Source organism: Elephantulus edwardii, unplaced genomic scaffold, assembly GCF_000299155.1.
Source record: "Elephantulus edwardii isolate Elephantulus edwardi_28Jun2011 unplaced genomic scaffold, EleEdw1.0 scaffold00042, whole genome shotgun sequence".
NCBI classification, from domain to species: Eukaryota; Metazoa; Chordata; class Mammalia; order Macroscelidea; family Macroscelididae; genus Elephantulus; species Elephantulus edwardii.
In genome coordinates this window covers 20,133,649-20,145,998 of record NW_006399792.1, presented here as the reverse complement: position 1 = coordinate 20,145,998, position 12,350 = coordinate 20,133,649, and the positions used below count along the sequence as shown (strand labels likewise).

Genomic DNA, 12,350 nt, shown 5'->3' with positions numbered 1-12,350 from the left:
TGAATAAAAGAGAACCCAAAATCTCTGTAAATGTTCATTAAAACTAATAAAATTTAATAATAATTTTAAAAAGTTAATGCCTTTTTTTTCTCAATTGGTATCATTTTTTTTTAAAATATGATTTGTATTCTGCTTTTCTTCTGAAATGTATTTTAAAACTCTTGCTGATTAAAATATTAACTACTTAAAAATTCACAAAGGAATATAATAAAGTAATGTAGAGATAAAATTACAAATAAAATTCAGTATTTGAAGGTCAAAGGGGAGAAAAAAACTACACAGTACAGATTTTGGCAATAAACAACTTTAAGCACCTCATATATAATTTTTTTTTCTTCATAAGGCTAAGGATAAAAAAGTTAATTATAAATTCTTTTTATCTTAACAAGTTTTACACTAATCTAATAAACATTAAAAATTACAACAACATACAAGGTAAACATATTCAATTTCAACTTTTAATCTAACCTACATTGTTTTCATTTTAATGGTGCAGGAGGAATAACTGTGCTTGTAACTAATAAAATTAATTTTTATGTGTGATAGATGGAATAAGTATTAAGAGTTAGAGGCTGAACATGGGTTATGGGATTAACGGTTCCTTAATTATCTATCTTCAGAAGATACAAAATCTGATGTTTATTTAATGGGTATATTTTTCCTCTAGTTTATAGGAATAAAAGGGTAAACTAAAATTATGTTAAAGTAAGTAACATTTTCGCTAAAAGGAGTAAAAATAGTCTATGAATAACACAATTTTTATTAACATAAATAATTTCACAAATAATTCAGGAAAAACTATATACAACCTATTCTTTTTTTTTAATACAACTTATTCTTATTTTCATTTTTAAAGATGAGGAAAGATGCGACCAATTTGCCTTTGGCATTTTAAGTGATGCTTATTTTAGCCACTTCAAATTTTACTTTTCAAACCTGACAAGCTTTGTACAATTTACAAGAAAATGTAGAAGTTAAAAAAAAAAAAAGAAAAGGTAGAAGTCAAACTATTGAAAAATGCCATAACAGACGCATTATTTATTAAAGAGATTCTCCCTGACTTAAAATTACTTGCATACTATGTATGTCATTCCTTATATGTTATACTATTTGCTGCATGAACTACAGTACTGTTTACTTACATGAGACAGGAAGCTTCCTGTAGACTGGGAAGATGGGACATTAGAATGACAACGAGCAGCAGCTGATGGCTGTAAAATGCGTGGTTTCACAGAAGAATTTGAAGTGTACCCAGGGCCCTGAAGTTCCTGAAAAACAATATATTTGAGAAAAAAGAAATGCCAACTACAAAGAATTGTGACATAAAAAGATATTTTCTTCAAACATAATTTCAGTCTTACGTGTTAAACATATACATAGTTATAAAATGAAGTATTAGTTATTATTATTATTTTTTAAAAAATATATCTGAGGCATTGAACACTAATAAAAAAAGAACAGATTTGAGAAAAACTGAACACTAATTACTGAAGACCAGTTGAGTTGTGGGATGACAGCAGGAAAGAAGGAACATACCAAAAAAAATATCAGAAAAGACTTTAGAGTTGACACTAGAACAACAACAACAACATAAAAGACAAAACCTGGGAAGGAATGTTAAAGTGAGAGCCAGAGACAAAAAAAAAATAAAAAATATTATAACGAAATGTGTAAAGAGCTGATGTTAGAAAATCAAAAGGGAAGAACATACTTGGCATTTCTCAAGGTGAGAGAACGGAAGAACAAATCTGAGCCTCAAGTTATAATACTGAAGGATTCTATGGGCAAAATGAGGAATGATGCAGGAAGCATCAAAAGAAGATGGAGGGAATACAGATCACTGTACCTAAAAGAACTGGCTAACACTGAACCATTTCGGGAAGTAATATATAATCAAGAACCAATGGTATAGAAGGAAGAAATCCAAGCTACACTGAAGGCATCAGCAAAAAATAAGGCCCATGGAATACCTATTGAAGTGTTGTGTTTGTTTTTTTTTTTTTATTTTTGTGTGCGTGTACCGTCAAATCAGATCTGGCTGGTACAGGAGGAGATTGCCCCTCCTTCCCCAGCAGAGCATCTGGTGGATTCGAACCGTGCACCTCTGGGATTGTAGTTGCAGCTTCTTGCCACTAGGCCACCAGAGCTCCCCTTGAAGTGTTTTAAAAAAAAAAACAAACAGATGCAGCCCTCGATGTGCTCACTAGCCTATGCTGAGAAATTTGGAAGACAGCTACCTGGCCAACTAACTGCAAGAGATCTGTATTCGTTCCTATTGGGGGTGAGGGGGTAGGTGATCTAACAGAGTGTAGAAATGTCATTAATGATACATTCATGTAAAACCTTACTGAACATTATTTAAAAATGGCCGGGAAGAGTACATCAAAAAAGAACTACCAGAAATTAAAGGTGAGGCCACAGAGGATATTAATTGCTGGTCACGTGGATCTTAATGGAAAGCACAAAAAACACAAGAAAAATTTGTGTTTTATGGACTATACAAAGGTATTTTTACTGAAGAATTTAATGAAATAACATATGAGCAAGAGCCTATGGTGATGAAGGAAGAAGTTCAAGCTGCTTTGAAGGAAATAGCAAAAAATAAGGCTCCAGGAATAGATGGTATACCAATTGAAGTATTTCACATAACAGATGTTGCCCTGGATGTGCTCACCAAGTTGTGCCAAGAAATCTGGAGAACAACCACTTGGCCAACTGACTGGAAGAGATCTATCTTTGTTCCCATTCCAAAGAAAGGTGACCCAACTGAGTGTGGAAACTACAGAATAGTGTCATTGATTTCACATGCAAGCAAGATTCTACTGAAGATTATCCAAAAACGACTGAAACAGCACATCAGCAGAGAACTGCCAGAAGTCCAGGTTGGGTTTAGAAGGGGTCGTGGTACTAGGGATATTGTTGCTGATGTTAGATGGATCTTGGCTGAAAGCAGAGAATACCAGAAGAATGTCTATCTGTGTTTCATTGATTATGCAAAGGCATTTGACTGTGTGGATCATAACAAACTGTGGCTAGAGCAGGGTAACACTGCATGGTTCAAAATTGGGAAGGGTGTATGCCAGGGATGCATCCTATCTCCATAACAGATTATCCGAGAGGCTGGGCTCTGTGAGGAGAATTGTGGCATCAGGATTGGTGGAAGATCTATTAACAATCTGCGTTATGCAGATGACACAACCCTGCTTGCTGAAACTGAGGAGGACCTCATGCACTTTCTTCGACGGGTCAAGGACTGCAGCCTTCAGTATGGACTGAGGCTCAATGTCAAGAAGACAAAGATTCTCACCACTGGACCAATTGGTAGCGTCAGGATGGATGACGAAGAGATTGAGATTGTTCACAGCTTCACTTTGCTCGGCTCCACAATCAACACTCTTGGCACCAGCAGTCAGGAAATCAAAAAGCGTATCGCGATGGGAAAGTCAGCTGTTAGGGATCTCTCTAAAGTACTCAGGAGCAACGGTGTCTCTCTGGAGACTAAGGTGTGCCTGATACAGGCCATGGTATTTGCAATCGCTTGTTATGCATCAGAGAGTTGGACAATGACTAGGGAGGACAGAAGGAGAGTGGATGCTTTTGAGCTGTGGTGCTGGAGAAGGGTACTGAATGTACCATGGACTGCCAGGAAAACAAACAGATTCATCTTGGAGAGGATTAAACCAAGCTACTCCTTGGAGGCAAGGATTCTGGGGCTTCGTCTGACATACTTTGGACATGTTGCCAGGAGGGACGGGTCCTTGGAGAGGGACATCATGCTTGGGAGGGTGGAGGGACAGCGCAGGAGGGGAAGATCCTCTATGAGATGGATTGATTCGGTGACTGGGGTAATTGGGATGGGTGTGTCAGAGGCGGTGCGGTTGGCGCAGGATAGAGCAGGGTTTAGGGCTGTTGTGCATAGGGTCGCTATGAGTCGCAAACGACTCGACGGCACATAAGAACAACAACAACATATAATGACAAATTATTATAGTAACACTGAGAAGAATGGGAATTTGAGAACACTAAACTGTATTCATGTGAAACGTAAGAAGCAATTTTTAGAAGTCAGTGATTACATTTTACTAGCACCCACAATCAACACTCACAGTAGTAGCAGTCAAGAAATCAGGAGATGTGTTGCACTGGGAAATTCTGCTGCCAATGACCTCTTTCTTAGAGCATGGATGCCAGTTTAAAGATGAGATATGACTGATTCAAGGCATATTTTCAATTGTTTCCTATGCAACTGAAAATTGGACAATGAATAAGGGAGACTGAAAAATTGATGTCTTTAAATTGCAGTGTGAGTGAAAAGTATTGACTATCCTATGTACTGCCAAACAAATAAATCTGTGTAGGAGGAAGCACAACCAAAATACTCCTTAGAGGTAAGGATTGTGAAACTTTGTCTCACATATTTTTAGAATGTTATCAGAGGGGGCCTTTAATTAGACAGACACAGTGATAACAACAATGGGCTTAGAGCATGGCCAAGACTGTGAGGATGGTTTTGATCTGTTGTTCATAGGGCCACTGGAGTTGTAATCAACTTGACAGCACCTAGCAACAACATTATGAAAGATAGTTCTAGACATCTAAGTTACTGTGAGCATTAAGTATATGTTTAGATAATACATTCACACTTCTGATTCCAGAGGGGCAAACATACCTAGGATGCTAACACACTGGTTTCCAATCTCTGACAAACTATATCTGGCATACTACTAAGGATTCTTTATAACTACAAAGTGCTCTTGCCTCTGAAAGTATCTGTTATGAAGTCTTTAAAGTACGTGTACACTGACAGTACACTTCTTAAAAGTAGATATATATTTTAGTGGAATGAGATGTAATATACCAATGAGTTGGTTCTAACTCAGTGACCCTATAAAGAACAGGACAAAACACTGCTTGATCTTGTACCACCCTCACAATTATTGAACTGTTTGAGCCTATTATAGTAACTATACTAATCCAGCTCATTGAAAGTCTTCTTTTTCTCTCATTTTCTACTTTACCATGGAAGATATTTTCTAGAGGCTGATGCCTGCTGATAACATGTCCCAAGTATGTAAAATGATGTCAAACATCCTGACTTCTAAGAAGAATTTGATGACAAATTCATTCTGGTAGCCCATGGCATAATAAAAATACTTTTCAAACGCCATAATTCAAAGGCTTCAATTCTTCTGTGGTCTGTCTTATTAGTCATTGTCCAGCTTTTATATGCACATGAGAATGAAAAAAAAAACAACAGGATTTGGCTCAAGTGCATCTTAACTTTCAAAGTAATACTTTTGCGTTTTAACACTTAAAATGGGTTGGTTTTTTTTTTTTCAGAAGATTTGCTCAAAGCAATATGTTGTTTATTTGTTGGATGTTTTCACAATTATCTGGGTACTAATCTTTCAATTTAATATATCTAACTTGATAAGATTTTATAACTGAAGATTTTGATTATTTGTCTTTTCTTCATTTTCACAAAAAGTAGTAAATTCAACATGTTTTTTAGATGAACAAAAATTTTAAAACATTCTTAGGAGTGGATTGAGGCGAAAAAAAGAGTCTACAGCATTTTTATGGTTCTTTCTACACACAGTTAATTTCATTTCCCCCCTAGTTTCAAAGTCATAGAATTCTGGAAAAACTTCTTATTCTGAATAGACTACAGTAGAGCCTAGAAGCCACTAGGATTACTACTGCCCTTGAAAATGGCAAGGAACAGGTTTGAGGCCTCGAACATAAATGAGCGAAGAGCAGATGAAGTGTGGGAGGATATCAAGGACATCACCCATGAATAATGCAAAAGGTAATTTACAAAGACAGAAAGGGAAGAAAATATCAAGATGGATGTCAAAAGAGACTCTGAATATTACACCAGAGCCCTGAAAAGCCAAAGCAAAGGTAAGAAATCAAGAAATTAATGAGCTGAACAGAAGATGTCAAACAGCAGCACAGGAAGACAAAGTAAAATATTATAAAATGTGCAAAGAGCTGGAGTCAGAAATCAAAAGGGCCAAACTTGCTCAGCATTTCTTAAGCTGAAGACACTAAAGAACAAATTCAAGCCTTGACCAAGTTGCAGAACTTAAGGATGCTTTGGACAGAATATTAAATGGTCCAGGAAGCATCAAAAGAAGATGGAAGGAGTATACAGAGCCACTGTACCAAAAGGAATTGGCTGACATGGAAGAATTTCATGAAACAAAGTATGAGCAAGAGCCTGTGCTGATGAAGGAAGAGGTTTAGTCTGCTCTGAAGGAACTGGCAAAAATCAAAGTCCTAGGAAGTGATAGCATACCAATTGCTATATTTCAACAAACAGATGCTGACCTGGAAGCACTCACCAAGTTATGACAAAAAATCTGGAGGACAACCACCTAGCCAACTGACTGGAAGAGATCTTTGTTCCTGTTCCAAAGAAAGGTGACCTGACAGATTACGGAAATTATCGAACAACATAATTAATATTATATACAAGTAAGATTCTGCTGACAATTCACTGGAACAGCACATCAACAGAGAACTGACAGATGTGGAGCCTGGGATTAGAATAGGCCATGGTACTAGGGATATTATAGCTAATGTTAGATGGACCTTGACAGAAAGCAGAGGGTACCAGACAAATGTCTGTGTTTCATTGACTATGCAAAGGCATTTGACTGTGTGGATCACAACAAATTGTTGTTAACTCTGAGAAGAATGGGAATCCCAGCACTTGATTGTGTTTATGCAAAACCTATACATGAACCAGGAGGCAGTCATTAGAACTGAGCAAGAAAATACTGCATGGTTCAAAATTGGAAAGAGTATATGCCAGGGATGTGCCCTATCTCCGTATCTTTTCAATCTATATGTGGAATAGATCATCAGGATTGGAAGAAGAATCAACAACCTGCATTATGCAGATGACACAACCCTGCTTGCTGAAACTGAGGAGGACCTGAAGTTCTTACTGCAAGAGGTCAAGGACTGCAGTCTTCAATATGGATTGAAGTTCAACATCAAGAAAATAAAGATTCTCACCACTGGGTGGATTGGCAGCATCATGACAGATGGTGAAGAGACTGAGATTGTTAACAGATTTAGTTTGCTTAGCTCCACAATCAACACTCTTGGTACCAGCAGCCAGAAAGTCAAAAGATGAATTACCATGGGAGGGTCTGCTGTCAGGGACCTGTCCAGAGTACTGAAGAGCAACAATGTCAGTCTGGAGACTAAGGTGCAGCTGATACAGGCCAGAGTGTTTGCAATTACTTGCTATGCACCAGAGATCTGGACAATGACTAGTGGTGATAGAAAAACTGATGCCTTTGAGCTATGGTGCTGGAGAAGAGTATTGAATGTACCACGGAGCAAACTGGGGGGTGGGGGGGTGGTAGTGGGGGGGAGGGCTGGGCAGCGAAAAAAGTCCAACAATGAATGAATGGAAATCCAAAATCTCTGTAAATGTTCATTAAAATTATTAAAATAAAATTAAAAAAAGACCTAGGAATAATTTCATAACACACACACACACAAAGAAAAAGAAAAATGGACACCCATGTCATTTAAGGCCTTAGAAACCCAAAGGAGGTCAGCTATGAATAGAAACTATCTTGCCAGAAACAAGAGCAACAGATGACTTTTCTGCCTTAAGATACCTAATGCTTATTTCACTTCCCCTCAAATTTGACATTTTGGTAAAATTATCCCAGGGTCGTCTTTTTCACCTGAGGACTGGAAGCTCACATAAGGTAAAGCATGTGCAGTAACAGGGCTGAGGGAAAGAAACTGCCTCATTTCCCATTTCTCTTGTTACATATCCTCCAAGAACATTAGTTCCCTTTAAGAGTCAGAAAAGCTAAAATATCACATATTTCTTTCTGCCACACAGATTATTTCACTTATGCTATTTTCTAACAGTCAAACACTCGGTTTATCTTGTTTAACTCCTCTGTGTGGAATACTCTTCTCTCAGATATCCTCAAGTTAGGTATTTTTATATTTCATTCCTTTATTGTAAACTACAGATACAGTATAGAGTTTCAACATGAAAAATTATAGGCACCAACAATTATGTAAACTTTATAATTGTTAGTATCAGATAGTATTGAAAGTATTGAAGGGACATAAAGAAAATGTGAACATATACTAAAGATAGGCATTATTTTTTTTATATTTATGATAAAATGGAAAAAAGCAAATTTACTTTTACATCCAAAGTGTGTTGAAGTTTCAGGCGCACAGATTCTTGCTCCTGGCGTTGTATTATATCTTGACATTCTGCAAACTGCAAAGATGCCTACAATCAAGCAGCCACATGTGGTTTATCACTAATTTCTTACCTACTTTTATTTTATTAACCTACAAATGCAGAGCTGCCACCTCCTGGAGGAAACTTCTTATATATTTGGCCCTTTGTATTGTAATGATCTTACTATTACGCCGTAAGTTGAGAGCCACTGGAGACTATGTTTATATTTTTTGTATTTTTAGCATCTACCATTTAGTATGAAGAGGCCACCCAAAAGAATGAGTGAAGTAGATATGAAATGACAAAATACATAATATAGAAATTTGTAAAAAAATGAGGGAAAGAACAGATTAGAGGTGATATATGATTGAGTACTATGGTTAGCACAGGAATCCAGAATTAAGGTTGCATAGAGAAATGTACTCGGGGTGGGGGGTGGGGGGAAGGGATGGGGAATTGTATACTAATGAAGGGATTTTTTTTTCTTTTCGGAGAGGGGAGCGAACTGGTGGGGAGGGGTGGGCAGGGAGAAAAGTGTGGCAATGAATGAATGGAAATCCAAAACCTCTGTAAATGTCTATTAAAATTAATAAAATTAAAAAAACATAAAAAAATAATCACAAGTGAAATTCATTAGGTGAGTCAGTACATGATGTTTAAAGCATGAATTGGCACAGGCAAGATTACAGACTGTTTTACTGAACTGAGGAGACTTGATAAATCTCAAGGAGTGATTCTAGTGAATATTTCTGAGTTCTTAAGTGAAAAGAATAGATATTTATCCTGCTATATAATAAATGGTGATGATGGTGTAGTGATAAAACAGCTGCTAAGCAAAAGTTTGTAAACACGTGTTGTTGAGTTGGAACCAATTCAAAGCTGACCCTCCAGCAGATTTTCAGAAGCCGTAAGTCATATGGGAGGTTGTTCATCCTTGAGAAAGCTGGTGGATTTGAACTGTGTGCTTTGGGTTTGCAATGCAGCTTCTGCTCTCTTAACCAAAAGGTAGGTGGTTCAAACTCATAAGCTGCTTAGTAAAAGAAAATTGTGTTTCTGTAAAGATTTATATTTGAGACCCTATATGGTTGCTATAGGGAACTCTTGTGGCTTAGTGATAAGGCACTGTGTTGCCAGAATAAAGGAGCATGGTTCCACCAAGCTGCTCCATGGCAGGATGGGCAATCTCCTCCTGTGCAATTTATTGCCTCTGAACATCTGCTGAAGGGTCAGCTATGAGTTGGTTCAACTTTCTGGCAATGAGTTTGGTTTTAATTTGGAGGTTTTCTGGTTTTGGTTTTTTCTCTACTTGTACATTCTACACCCCATAAACTCCCCACCATTAACAGAACATTATTTTATTAGTATAAGTAAATTATTTTTGTGTGGTAAATCAGGTATTCATGGAATATCAGGACCATCTAACATCTTTTATTTGGCTATTTTGGGGACTTTGTTTAGTGGGATGAACAGTAGCTCAAAAAATATATATGGAAACTTTAACTCTTAGTACTTGTGAATGGAAACTTATTTGGTAAAAAGTCTTTGCAGATACAATTAAGATCTGGAGACCAGGTAATCCTACATTAATGAATGAGTCCCAGATGTAATGATGCAAATATTTCTGTGACAGAAAGGAAGATAAGGTAGTGTGAATATGAAGATAGACATTGCAGTGACACATCTTCCCACCAACGAATGCTAAAGATTGCTGGCAGCCACCAGCACCTAGGAAACAGCCATGGAATGAATTCTCCCCTAGAGCCTCCATGAGAAAGCAATTCTGCCAACATTTTTATTTTAGATTCTTGAAAGAATAAATTTTAAGTCATCTGGTTTATAACTTGTTATGGAAGCCCTAGGAATTTGGTAAACCTTACAACGCTCAAAAAGAATTCTGCAAAAAGTATAAATTATGACTATGTGCTAAGGCTCAGAAGAACCTTCTCTGTAAGATGTATTCTTTGTGTTAAGTGATTATAATACAAAGTGAGAGATTCTTTATAGGCCTTAAATTCTGAATTATTCTATTTAGTTAATGAAGTCAGGTCATACCTACTTTACCTATTTAGTAACTAGCTACCTACCTTATCAAGAGCAACTTCCATATTAGCAACCTTTTCTTTCAAACGACGTTCTTGAGATCTCAGGACATCCAGTTCCCCAGCCATCTTGTTTTTTTCTGTTGAAACATTACTCAATTCCTGGCTGAGCTTATTCTTTTCTTCTTTTAGGAAATGCTTCTCCTTCAATTATAGAAGGGAAAAAATGTAATAAATAGTCTGCTGATGTAAATTCTGAGAGGTAGAGATAGTAAATTTTACTTAAAGAACTCTAAATAGTATAATCCATGTGCCATCCAATTGCTTTTGAGTTGGACTTGAGAGCTTCCAGAATAGTGCCACTATATTTTATCTAATTTTCATCACTATTAGTATAATACTTCTTTGTAGGCTTAATAATTATTTTATTAAATCCATAAAATATGGAATGTTTTGTGTAATAAGAGAGATAGCAGTATTGTGAACTGAGATAAAGTAATCATATACCACTACTCTAGTGGTTCACTAGTAAGGAGTTGCGCTGCCAAGCTAAAGGCACATGGTTTGAATTCACCAGCTGTTCTGAAGGAGAACGATAGGCAATCTTTTCCAGTGAAATTTATTTCCTCTGAAAATCCACTGGAGGTTGAATCATGAGTTAGAAAAACAGTAACAACAATCACACACTAGGGGCCCTTATGGTGAAGTAATTAGGAACTCAGCTATTAACTGAAAGGTTGCTAGTACGAATTCATCAGTATAAAAAAATATTTCAACAGTCTGCTTCTTTAAAGGTTTATAGCCTTGAAAAAGCTATAGAATAGTTCTATTCTGTCACCCAGGATCACTACAAGTTGGAAACTGTTTGAGCAATGCTAATCACATACTAAATTTTACTGAAACTTGTTTAAAATTATAGAAAAACGTAAAGATTATGTGCTTATTTAAAAACTTCTGTGAGTTTACAAGTAAGTCTATCTTTAAAAAAGTGCAGCTTGAGTACTCCTTGCTTAGAATGTAAAGACTGTAAGACTTCATTTCACTTACTTGAGGCATTTTTCAGGAGGGGCCAATTCTTGGAAAAATATATAATGCTTTGAAAAGTGGGGGGTCAGCAACAGAGATGAAAACCCTCAACGATCACTGATAAAGTTACTACAACAATGCACATAAACATGGGAGGTTGTGATGATGGTGCAGGGGCAAGCAAGGTTGTATAGAGTCACTATGAGTCAGAGGTGACTTGACTATAACTAACAAACTACAATTTTATTTCTAGGTCAAATATTCATTTCACAGATAACTACACTAGATCCTGTGATGTAAAAGAAATTAAGATACATAGTTCCTACCCTCAAGTTGGCTTAGTAATGAGAATGAGCTTACTTAGAGATATTGAGGGAGACATTTTGGTATTAAACAAAATTTAACTAAATAATTTCATTTCTAGCTTTCAATAAGGATTAGATAATAAAAATCAAACATGCAAAGATTTAAAAGAAGGAATAAGATCAAGAAAACTGTTTGCTGCACACCCATGTTTATTAGTGTTAGTCACAAGAGCAAAGAAATGAAAACAACCCAAGTACCCATAAACAAATGAATGGAGAGAAAAACCATGTATTCACACTATGGAATACTATGCAGCACTGAAAAAATATTGAACTCATAAAACATTATACAACAGGAGGGACCCTGAAAGACATTATGATGAGTGAAATGTCTCAGTCTCAAAAGGACAAATATTGCATAACACCACTGTTACAAAGCAGGATTGACATGGAGCATTGGGAGGAGAATAGGAAAAGAGTGGATAGGTAAGGAACACCATATTGGAACAGATGAGGGAGAGAATTGTTTAAAAGGAATATGTGACTAGGCATTATATGTAAGACAATGGTCCAGAATAAGAGGTGCAAAGAAATTTAGGGAAGGGAGAAAGGAGGAAATCATACAACAATGAATGAATATTTTTAAAAAAGAAAGTGAACTGGGGGAGGGAGATAGGAAGGGGAGGGAGGAAAATGTGCTACAAAGAATGAATGAAAATCCAACTTCTCTGTAAACTTTCATTA

The 12,350-nt window shown here is 36.5% G+C and overlaps 1 protein-coding gene across 1 annotated transcript in view; it reads right to left on the bottom strand.

The window, feature by feature from the left end:
- CCDC158 (coiled-coil domain containing 158) overlaps nucleotides 1–12,350 on the bottom strand; it is a 137,976-nt gene that overhangs the window by 66,288 nt on the left and 59,338 nt on the right. Inside the window, exons 15-17 of the mRNA XM_006885340.1 lie at nucleotides 10,321–10,479; nucleotides 8,192–8,284; nucleotides 1,143–1,268 (exon numbers count right to left, since the gene is read on the bottom strand). Coding sequence (XP_006885402.1) covers nucleotides 1,143–1,268; nucleotides 8,192–8,284; nucleotides 10,321–10,479 — 378 coding nt within the window. The remainder of the gene's footprint in view (nucleotides 1–1,142; nucleotides 1,269–8,191; nucleotides 8,285–10,320; nucleotides 10,480–12,350) is intronic.